The sequence below is a fragment of the Puntigrus tetrazona genome, chromosome 14 (assembly GCF_018831695.1).
Source record: "Puntigrus tetrazona isolate hp1 chromosome 14, ASM1883169v1, whole genome shotgun sequence".
Lineage (NCBI taxonomy): Eukaryota > Metazoa > Chordata > Actinopteri > Cypriniformes > Cyprinidae > Puntigrus > Puntigrus tetrazona.
Window position 1 is genome coordinate 23,965,612 of NC_056712.1, and position 12,158 is coordinate 23,977,769.

At 37.8% G+C, this 12,158-nt stretch overlaps 1 protein-coding gene and 1 pseudogene across 2 annotated transcripts; one reads left to right on the forward strand and one right to left on the reverse strand.

Annotated features, from left to right (window-relative positions):
• Positions 1-4,540: 4,540 nt before the first annotated feature.
• On the forward strand, positions 4,541-6,638 carry nitr14b (novel immune-type receptor 14b). Of its 2 annotated transcripts, XM_043257905.1 has the most exons (5): positions 4,541-4,804; positions 4,879-5,220; positions 5,893-5,988; positions 6,091-6,192; positions 6,299-6,638. In XM_043257905.1, the coding sequence occupies exons 1-5, from the start codon at positions 4,765-4,767 to the stop codon at positions 6,349-6,351; spliced, it is 633 nt and encodes a 210-aa protein (XP_043113840.1). In that variant the 5' UTR covers positions 4,541-4,764; the 3' UTR covers positions 6,352-6,638. The 2 variants fall into 2 exon arrangements, with proteins under 2 accessions (XP_043113840.1, XP_043113839.1); XM_043257904.1 differs by having other exon boundaries at positions 4,541-5,220.
• A 2,104-nt stretch (positions 6,639-8,742) lies between these two features.
• On the reverse strand, positions 8,743-11,229 carry LOC122357158 (annotated as a pseudogene).
• Positions 11,230-12,158: the final 929 nt, after the last annotated feature.

The following is a 12,158-nucleotide window of genomic DNA, read 5'->3' on the forward strand; positions in this document are numbered from 1 at the left end:
GCAGGCTGTCATTGATGCCCAGTTTGAAAAACAATTGTAATTGTATATAAACCATTTAAGTCACATGTTTTGATTTCAGCTGGGTTGAGTCCACTTTTCGTGTGAATTGTCAAACATTATGCTGTGAGCAATCATACCCAAATCTTCATAACAATACAGTGATACTTACAAATTAGGTTATTGTGATGTATGACATTTCTCAAATTGTAGCAACATATTCTCTGAAAATACTTCAATTGCAGTCTACAGAGTAACACTCTGTGCATTTGGCAAGTGTTCAGTGCAACCAAGTTAACAGAGTTTTGTTATTGCATGTATATTTACATCTGTTGTAATAGTCTTGTGGTTAAATCTCTTTTTGTTTGCTTCTTTTCATATATTTGGATTACAGGGCGTAAAACTGGGTTAAAGTCAATTCTCCTCTATACAAAGGCTAGCTCTTGAAGAGGGATTAAAGAATAACTTTAATGTGAGGATCAGTGGAGGTGTAAGAACAAGTTAAATAATATATTAAACTACTAAAAACGTCAATTCACTACAGATATAATCACCATACATGCTATTCAATTCTTGTCAATAGAATAAAAATAATTGCCACTGACAATAAAACACCACCAACTTTCCACAACATTGCTTTTCAACACCCCATCCTCACCATTTAAATTAGAACGCACACAAACTTCACTTCAAAACCCACTAAACATCATTTTGTGCTATAACATTTGTGGCCCACAAATATAATTTGCTTTATACACTCTTTGACCAACAACAATGTAACAGCCCAGTTTATACATAAAGGATTTGACTCAATCACTCATGTTGTGTTGCCTTCCTTTTGTGCTTTTACAGACAAAAATATAAAATGCAGTCACATAACTGAAACAAACTAACTACTCTATGTACTTGCAAATAACACATCACTTTCACATTAGTGAAATGCTCTACCTTCATCAACGTTAAAACAAAACAATGCTAACTTCCTTTCTAAACTATCCTTAATTATTTGTCTCATCTGTGTACACGTTCTCTTGCAGGCACCACTCCTTCTTCCCAGCAAGCCATCTTTCAAAATGAAAGTCTCCATCAGATAAAAAAAAAACTTAAAAAGCATTGTAGGTTTGTGATGTTTTGAAATGCTTCTTTACACTTTTTATGTAGAAATATCTTCTTTGACTTAATGACAAAAAAAAACCATACATTAATTTTCTTTACCCACAAATCATGCCTTTATGTACTTATATAAGTATTACAATTAAGCTACCTCTAATATCTTGACAACACTACTAACAAATATATTACAATGTTTAAAAACAATTCACACTTACCCACATTTGTTTGGGACACTAACACCCATTTCACTGCTACTGTTCTTGTGCAGCCTCATATACACTCATACTTTTCAGGCATCATCTGGAAAAGAAACATCTTTACATCTGAATCACAGCTTCTCCAGACCACGCACCATGCTAAAGAGAACACACACACACCTAAAATTTGCATTGTCTACATGTTTGTTGAGGGACATGAAATGAACCACTTTACACACATCTTACATGTCTAAAATAGACTGCTCTTTGGCACCTACAACTATTACATAATTCACTAATATTATCATAATTACACTACAAGCCTCCTGCAAAATTACTCCCTCCAGCCACAGCAATACACTGCCTCATCCAATAACTTATCATTGAAACAGGGCTAGAAAAATGTTAACACATGACAGACTTCTGCTTCATCTCCACAGCTTGCCTTGCAAAAAGTAACAGGACCACTGTCATCTATCAGGAGAAACCAGCACATCACTGGGTCCAGTTGATACAAATCCTTTCAAAAAAATCTACTCTGTATTAAACAATATTACAAATGTTCATTCATCTGTGCTCCAATCTTTAAACAAAACCATTGCATTAGGCACACATATAGCCATCATTACATTTCAACCTTTGTGAAACTCTTTGCATATTACACAACATTTTCAATGGTTCTTCTTTTACATACACTTTCACATGAAAGCTGACACTCAATTTTCACTGAAATCAAGCAAACACATTCTTAAGTGAAATTAACAGTCACACACAGCCCCAACCACTCTTTCTTTACAGGGAAACATCTTGGCTCAAAACAAACTTCAAAACCATATTGGCCCTACACACAACAAACTTCTACAAGGATCTAGAGGTGAGGACACAACATTTTACATTAATGCTGGGGCAGACTTGTAAAAATGACCAGGCACAACAACACAGTCCATTTTAGCAGTTTCATATTATACTCTACTGATAAACACTGTGAAATATCTACAAAGTGTGACAACAGAAAAAAAAACTAAGACAGGCATCAAAGTAAACAAATAAATATAACAAAACCCCAAACTAAGTAGCCCAATATCCCTGTAACCAAAGACAAATGTGAAGACAAACAAATGTACCAAAAGGCGCTCACTCCTTACCTGGTGTGTCTATCATGAAATAGCTACGTGCAAAATGTATGTCATACGACCTAACCCTGTTCTCTTTTTCCCAAGAGAAAGGACAGTTACTTCTAGGCAACAATGTCAACCAAGATGCTGGATCTAAATGACTTAGACACATTAACACACATCAACTATGTCACGAAACACTTGCGAACACTGACCTACCGAACGTAACAAGCGGCGCACTTTTTCAAACTGCCGGAAGACGTCGGGTTGGCTGCACCGGCGACTCCGGAACGATGATGGACAGCCACATCCTCCAATCAGCAAGCGCGTACCTGAGAGAACGACAGATAGGGAGCGGAAGACAGACAGCTCTCGGGAAAAACAAACAAAAAGACCACACAAACAACCAGACACACGCGTCACGTAACAATCACCTCCACTGAGGACTAAAACAAAGTCAGTTCAGATAAACGGATCCAAATAAAAAAAACAACCATACACGGAAAAGCTAGAAAAAAGGCTTTCAACAAAAACATCCGGAGAGAGGACAGCACTGCGACCGTTCAAGAAAGCTAAAAGTTTATGGACCGTCACTAAACCTAAGAGCAACAACGACAGCGTTACGCTATTAAACGCACTCCCCACCCCGCTATTTTCTCTTCTATAAAAACAAAACGCTACTTACGCGCCGAAGGACTTTTGGGTTTCAGCCACTGATACGAGTGCTCTTCAAAGTCAACGCAGGCAGCTAAACTATTCGGTAACCGCGTCTGGTTAACACCGCTGACAAAAATACATTGGTTAACGCTACGTCCAATTTCCTCGGTGCGCGTTCATTTTACTAGTATTCCAAGCCATACTTCCTACCTTCTCCAGCATTTAAGTGCTTCTACGAACACCCGCAACGTGGCCCGGCAACAAGCATTGCTTCGACACAAGTACTTGCATACGATACACTACGAAAGGAACGAACGGTATGCTTTCCTCACCAAGCTCGCGTGCTCCCATTTAGTTCCGAGGTCATGACGGAAGCGCGTTAACGGAAGTTCCCGTTTTTATAGCTCCTCCTGCCACACCCATAACCGTCATCTCGGCTGGCTGCGAATGATTGCCTTGCCTTCATAAACTGCTGCTAAACTCTTTTGTACAGTCTGTCGTCTCGTTACATGACAGACTTCTTCCTGTAACCTTTTCTCGCAAACTCTTCTGCTGTTTACAGTCAGGATATAATCTCAAAGGAGCCTATGTTGTAAAAGTAGCTGTAAAACTTGTTCAAGTATGTTGACAAATTATTCTCTTTTATAACATTTGCTATCTTTCTATTCGCATGTCTAAAGTGCGTCGGTGAAAATGATTACATTACTAATACTAAAAAGTCCATGTTACTTTCAAACTTTGATACTTTTAATAACACATGTTAACTAATACATAAAAGGCTATTACGCTAGTAAATACAGAAATAAAAACTCTGAAGACAAAGTACAAAACTGCTTTTAAAAGACAGTCCCAAAGGGAACCACATAGAGCCGAACAAACAAACGTCATAACAAAACATATACATTAATATGTATATGTATGTATTCATATTACACCTAAACATAATCTGTAACAAAACTCTTTGTCATGTCTTCACGTTAACATACTTTGCTAGCCCTTGGTTTTGGAGCTTTCATCAACATCTCTTCTGGAGGCGCATACAGCAAGTCAACAGCTCTGCTCATGTGACAATTTGCGCTAATCATGGAATGTTGCATTGAGACCCTTTATGTTTTCCATATTTGCTGAAAGTGCACTGAAACGTTATTCGGTGAGCTTGCAAAGCTTTATAAAGGAAATGAAGGATTTCGGGGGACTTCACCGACACAAACGGCTTTACAGTGAAATTACACTCTTCGCTTTGTGCGTGATCCCCCGAATGCTTAGCTACACGTTTAAACAAGCCCTTTTTGGTCATTTCATTTTTAACACGTTTCAAAATATAGTCCGATCTGTGCTTGTAATATTTTCCTGATTTTTCATTGCGTGATCTAAATACATTACTGCAAATTTTGCGCTACCAAGTAATATCAAATGATTTCTCGTGTACCCTACAAAGTCAAACTACTAATGTTGCGGCATTGTGGGTAACCCAACATTTCTTTTATACTTTCAAGTATAACTGGAAAAAATGAAGAGGACCTTTCCCCCGCCACGAGGGCCTCGACCGATAGTAATGAACACGAGTAAGCGTGGCTGCTCCAGGAAGTACTGTACAAAAGGAACCCCGGCTTTGCTTTGCAATAAAAGTGTTAACGGTTTAAGAGAGAGCAAGCGCAGCACAAATTGGTGACGTTATTTTTACTATGATCGCTTGGACGTTTCTTACTGTTCTTTGCCTTTTGCGTAAGTCATGTTTTATTTACATTTCTTTTACAGCTTTTCATTGTTTACTTTAAAGGATCGCTGGGATTATTCAGTTTTTGCAGGTACTGCACGTCCTCCCGTTCATCAGCCAGATCAAGTCAGAACTGTGGCTCTTGGCAACGCGGTTACTCTTCAGTGTTTTTCCGATAAAGACAACATATTTTGGTACAAGCAAATTGCTGGACGACGACCTCAAGTCATATCAGCATTGCAGAAAAAGTCAGACCCCAGATTTTTCAATGAATTCAAAAATCATCGATTCTCAGCCAACAGATTGGGCACAACCTCCAATCTGACCATTTCAGACGTCGTTCGGTCGGACCAAGCGGTGTACTACTGTGGAACAAAAGCATTTTATATCGAGTTTGGGAGCGGAACACGTCTGATCGTTCAAGGTACATTTTCAAAATCGACATCATCCCAGGTAAAAAATATATTACATCGAGTACGCTTCCATAATGTACGTAAAGTGCTCTGGTTCCGTGCGCTACTTTTTGTACTTAATATACAAAAACAATCTTTTTTAGTACTTCTTTAGATAAACCTAAGCTCATCTAAGTGTACTCAACTGTGCTATTCTGAGACGACACGAATATGAACTAAATTGCACATTTCGCATACTACTTTGTTTACAAAAGGGGCATTTATTTACCACTTCAATCACACTTGAGTGTACTATTGTATAAAAGATGCTTTTAAGTGTGCTACAAGTGGTCACTAAATTCCCTTTAAAAAAAATGTTAAAAGTGTATTTTAGTTCATATTCGTAGCGTCTCATTTGAGTACATTTTCACAAGTACTAAAGAATCATTTGTAGTATATCATCAAGTACAAACATTTGTGCGCCAAAATAGAGCTCATGAATGAATGAACTTTAATTACATTATGGAAGTGGACTTGTTTTTACCTGGGAGTGACTGTCAGTTATATTGTTTTTGGCCTTTTTCTGAGGATTATGTTAAGATTATTCGGTAAATTGCAAAGTAGAATCGGATCTAAAAAATGTAAAGTTACTACTTTTTGTTTCTTGTTTTTTGTTTTTTTTACTTATTCCTTTTATCAACCAGATTTAGCCTCAAATACCTCAGAGTCCGATCGTCTAAGTGACTTGACAGAATGCCATCATAAACGCTTTGAAAACAGTACACACCAAGTGAAGGACGGTAAACAAGCACCACTTTCACTGAATTGCTTTTGTGACAGAAATATTACTATACTAACTCTTAAGTGTTTTTAATACATCTAGAAACATTTCTTTTTTCCAGACATTTCAGAAGAAAGCCTCCGTCCAGCAGTGCTTGGATTGGCGTGTGCTTTGGGACTTTGTGGAGTTCTAATCTTTGCTCTAGTGGGGTTTATATTGAAGAGTACGTATGAACAGTAGCTGCTAGGATTCCTATTTTTCTTTTCTTTTTTCGCCCGTTTTTGCATTTCTCTTGAAAACGGCTTATAGCGGTTTCTTTTTTCACACAGTGCAGGGTTCTGGAAATGACAACCACGTGAAAGGTGTTCAGGTAAGAGGATGAAGAGGAATCCTTAAAATGTCATTGCGATTAGTTTGGACTGCCGAACGAGGATGTTTTGTTCAGATCCAACAACAACATTGTATTTAAACATGCATTTCAAAAAGCTACATACAATGAAATAAGTGCATGACTGTATAGTCTGTGTACATATCGCTATGATAAATGAAGTGAATTCAAGGAGTCGGTTTTATCATTTTGCCAACCTTTTCTCTTTAGGAGGACAATTTGACATTCGCAGCTTTACGATTCAGCCAGAGAAAAATTAAATGCAAAGGAGAGACAAATGAAGTGTGAACGTATGATTCTTTCCATTTTCAAAAGTTATTGTCTTATGCAGCTATATATATATAATAAATATAAAATGATGATTCAGTTCCAGCCTTGTCCTTTTTTTTTTTTTTTTTTTTCCGCTGTATCCATTCTACTGACAATGGATTGATTATCTTCTAGATAGATTCATTGTATATACACTGCAAAATTCTAACAGTTACATTTACACTACTAGTGTGGAAATCAAACACTTTTTCGGGGTCCACACTGAATTGAGTTAACACTTTAAAAAAGGATTCATTTTTCTATTCATTTTGAGTGTTATAAAAAATACTGTGAGTGTTCCAATTTAAAACCATTAGTGTCTCTTTCCATTGCTGAAAGCATTTACACCTATTAGGTGTTAAATCTACACTGTGTGTGTTCATATTTTAACACTATTTTAATGTAATAAATTACATTTCATACAATTTTCTCTATATTCAGCTCAAGTAATTAAATTCACAAATAATACCTTTTATTTTCTTCTAAAAAAAAAAAAACAGCTAACACCCACAAATCATTTTTTACCTTTTATTTAAATCTTGTAATTATTTTATTTCCTCTCTTGTAAAGCACTTTGAATTACCACTGTGTCTGAAATGTGCTAAAACAACCAACCATCTTAAACCAACACACAAGAAGATACCATCTGACCCATATGGAATTTGTAGATCGCAAGGTCTGTAGAATTTCCAAAGCACTTAACAAGTCCACTCACCACAGCATCTCTGTACTTTAAATGAATGATGAAATTCCCGTTTTCCATTTCATTGCAATTAACCCAGTTCATTGAATGCATGATGGTCTCTGTGCAAATCTGTAACATTTCCTCCACCACCATCAATATCATCCCAACAGAATGTTTTCATGGGGCCGCACTCACTTTGTCTCAATGGTGTTGGTTCCCAAAGATAGGCTATTGACATCTCATGATGTTTTTAAAATTCTTGAACGTATTCTTACAAACTTTATGCTTTGCCTCAAACCTCATGCTGCACTAAAGGGACCAATTTTATGAATGGAAGACAGATAATGGATCATAAAATGATGTTTGGGTAACAGCTTCTTGTGTGGATATCATTCTTTACGTAATTCATGGTGCTCAATAATTAGGTATTTCAGCAGGACAGTCATGCCTTCAGTGATACATGTGGAGACCAGATTCAGAATTTGAAGTGAGAGTAGGAGCTAATGCCAACTCTCATCACCAAAGAGCAATTGAATGTTTTTGATAAGACGTAGGGTCTGGATAGAGTTTACTGTGCTCTAAATTCACTTTAGTAGGACCATTTGTTTTTCTCTCTCTAAATACCCATAATCGTATGAATATGTTCTAGACAGCAGCTCACACTGTGTGACAAACTTAATTTGAAATGAATCTACTGTTTCAATATCAGTTGAGCAACTCCTTCAAGGAGATCGTGCATTACGTCAAATGAATAATTGTGATGGACTTGAAAATACTGCAAGCTGTTGAGTTTCGTTTTAGGCCATGCGCTGACTTAAGTTCAGGTTCAGATTCTAAGTCGCTGCAATGCCGTTCATCATTTGCACAATCACGCAAAACCACTTTGACATCACCCTCATTGTACAAAAACTGGATTTCTACGTTTTCAGTTAAACATAGACGGCACAAGTAATTGACACTGAACTATTCTGTGAACCCAAGTATTGAATGCATCCCCAAATTGTCTCCAGTGACTTGACATATTGCCCCATAAACTCTACCTGTGGATATGGGTAGTTCTACTCCATCTGTCTCTACAATTTTCACATCACAAATCAACGGTTCCAAAACGGGGTCAAAGCCATACTTTAGGTCTTGAGCGTTAAATAGTGCAATCAAATGAACAGCAGCACTGAATCCGAATTCTGAATTTGTATTTTAAATGCATGATGTTCTGAGCAAATTCTTCAATAAATATGTACAGAATAAAGTACTTTACAACCACTTTGTTTCGTAATCACTTAAACTTCAACGATGGATAGAAACCTTGCGAGACTCTCAAATGAGATATCAAAGAGTGGCTATTTGCATGCAAACTCTGACAGCAGAAACGCTTTAGCATTTACCTAGTTTTAAAGTTTTGCACGCTATTCTTTTACTCTAGGATACTCGCTGGTCATTCTAACGTCAATGTTGTAGACTGTGCTCTGCAAAAAGGTGAAGATGTCGACAAGGGCTTCCTCGTGTGTGACAAGTTGAACGTATAATGGACTTTGAAGAGTTCAGCTACGGTGCTCAAACAGCTGACCTGCGCAAGGGATAAGACGCTTGTCCACAACCGTGTAGAATTTGTCAATTCTGCCACCGATCCCAGTAGGTATGGCTGGTGGCCTTCTCTTCCACCAAGATGGCTTTCAATACTGGTGCGAGACTGGAAAATAGAATTGCAAAACAAAATTTGAAAAAGAACACTCTAATTAGGAATGCATTAAACTTAGTACAGAACTTGTTATTGGTGAAAATGCATTCTTAATAGGTGCAAAATAAATTCACTTTATCACCCTCGGGCCACCCAAAACACATGGGACTTACTTCAAACACAAATTAAGAATTCAATTGGAAGATCAAAGCTCCGCAGATCAATAGAAATGTCCAAAACATATTTAGACAGTGTAACTTTATGGTATCTGAAACTATAAAAATGAACATTTACAAAGTCTACGCAATAAAATTGAGTATTACCTTCATGAAAATGCACAAGTCTGTCAACAGCCTCTGTTGGACTGATCTTAGTCCTCTTCCTTCCAGCAGAAGGCGGCAGGAGATGCAACGAAAGCAGAACAGAAGACACTGATCGCTGTCCCGATCTGAAGAAGTGGTTGCAGGGAAGGGGAGTTTTACAATTACAAAAACACAAGAAAGCTCATCTGAAAATACAACTTTGTCGTGCCAACCGTTTTCAGATCCTTGTCCCACTGCTGAATTGACAAGACACTCAATTTCTGCTGTTAAACACATTTCGCTTCACTGATGATCTTAGCCTTGAAAGCCGTCTCCCACCTCTCAAGCAACTTGCTGGATGTATCGGCACTGAAAAGCAGACCACAGTCATGATTTACCTAATGATGGAGTACAGTACCTACACAAGTAACTATTATTAGAGCTAAGAAACTGCATTTCTTAATCTTTATAAAAGAAAGTGTGCTATATTAACCAATCCTTTCACATCCAAAAATCTTGGGAACACCTTAAGGACTTCAGCTGATCTTCTGGGGTCGTGTACAAGTTCTTGTCTATGCTGAAAGGTTTCCCTCATCTTTTGCTTCGGCTGTGTGGACAAGGAAAGAAAATGCCTCTCTGCATTCATCTCCTTCAAGCTGTTCTCCATCGTCTACTCTTTTTCGGCGACTTGGTCCTCCCGTTTCAGAAATCTCAGAGCGAGAACGTTTCGGGTTCTACCTTGACAAAGTTTTAAGACGCCAAGATATAAACCCTGTCCCCTTCTCTGGATCGTAAACATGTTCCTTTTAGAAAGATGACATGTTTTGGGAAGGTCTGACATCAAAAACCTTGATATATTCACATCATTTAAAATGTGTTCTTACGTAGCCCTTCGCTGAAAATGGTTCGCTCAACGATGGAAAGAGAATAACGATTCCTAAAGCAAAAGTCTCACGCTGTTTGCGGGTGGGGATCCTCCTACAAGTTGTTTGTATTTATTGTGTTTGTGCACTGAAATCTCACTCGCCAGTCTCCGTCATGTGACTGACAACAATATTGACAAGTTGCCGTCTGGTGCTGTGCTTCAAAGTTTTAGTTGCCTGCTATTCTTCAAAGACTTCCTCACCACCACATTGTTTTTCCAGGGCATCTTGGACAGTCTGACATTAAGCATGGTTGTAATAATAGTTTATGGATAAATTAACGATAAGCTAAAACATGTATGCATACCTTTTTTGCCTTTTCAGCATCCAAGGTCTCTCTGCTGCTCATCGTGGTCAGCTGAAGAGACTGAGAGTATGAGTGCATGTGCTGGGGGTTTTCTGAAAAGGCATTCATTTCAACAATTTATATTTTATTTCATTCGAAAATTACAAAAATTCTAACTAACAATGCCCCAGGTGTGTATTATGCGGTCACCGTTGTTTGTGTTATTGTTCAACAAGAATCATTTGTTACATTTATGATTTTAAGAAATAACATTATATAAATGCTTACCCTCTGGCAGGCCGGCAGAAAGTTCTTCCACACATTTAACAGTTAAACAAACGTGGATTGGCTTCGAGCGGTTCTTGGAAGATGTCCTGCTCCACATTGGTGTCTGGGTCATCAAAGACTTGAAGAGCTGCAGTGCTTGCAAACCCAAATTAGCTTTTAACTGAAAAATACATTTCATTAAATACACATGAACATACATTTCCATTTGTTTTCAGTCAAATATTAACGGCAAAAGAAAAGATTTGCGCACTGATTTTATGCCTCCAACACAATTTTCATAACTTTTTCTAAAGATTAGCACAAGCAACACTTACCTTCGCTGAGAAAACCTTCACTGAATGTGAAATCGTTAGGCAATTTCACAAATTTCTTCACACCTTGACAATGCACTTTCATCGACAGGGCGATACTTGCTGATAGAAAAAGCAAATAGTCACATTAAAAAATTATTGAAACTCCCGCGTTTCAAAACGGGGGCAGCATGCATACGACTGTTTGTACCATTTCAAATGTTCTTCGGTTTAAACTGAAGAATGCGCGCCACTGTTGACTAAACGCGCGAACGTAACGTGCGTGTATAGCATGAGCAAACATGAAAATAATATACCCGACTAAGAAAATAAAAGTTTAACAAACCGTGTCTTTACAGCATTTTCTTAAATGAACTTAAACTTCATTATTAGCCGTCTTAGTCTGTAGTAAACGTTACTGTAGGAACGTTTCGTCCAAAGTTCCATTCCGCCATTGCAGATTAAGCGCGCGCACATTACATATTTCGAGTGTGTGTGTGTGTGTGTGTGTGTGTGTGTGTGTGTGTGTGTGTGTGTGTTAAAAACACGGTTAAAGTTATAACGTTACCTGACCAGGAGAAATTACGGTTGTGTTATTTCCGTTCGTTCGTTTGTTTGTTTTAACGCGCGGTTTAATAGTTCAAAAAGTAACATCTGCCACCACATAATCTTCAATATTACAAAGCTAAGGTCGAACATGAAAACTGTAATATTGCAGACTTTTTAACCTAACGTACCTTTGCAGCTCTCGTCTCGAGTGGGTTGCCTGCTGTGTAACGTGAAAGAAACTAATATTAGTACAATGCAAATAGACAAATATATACTATAAACGTGTCAACTGTAAACGTTAATAAAGACAATTAAAACAAATATTACACACATCTGAACACTGCCGTTTTCACGTGGCCGTCCACCATTAGACATACGGGAAGTAATGAGCAAACACCGGAAATTGGATCTACTCATCAGAAGTGTTGCTTAACGCTTTGCTAACGACTCCTAGCATTGATTTGCACTACCCAAAATCAATGTCGTGTTTG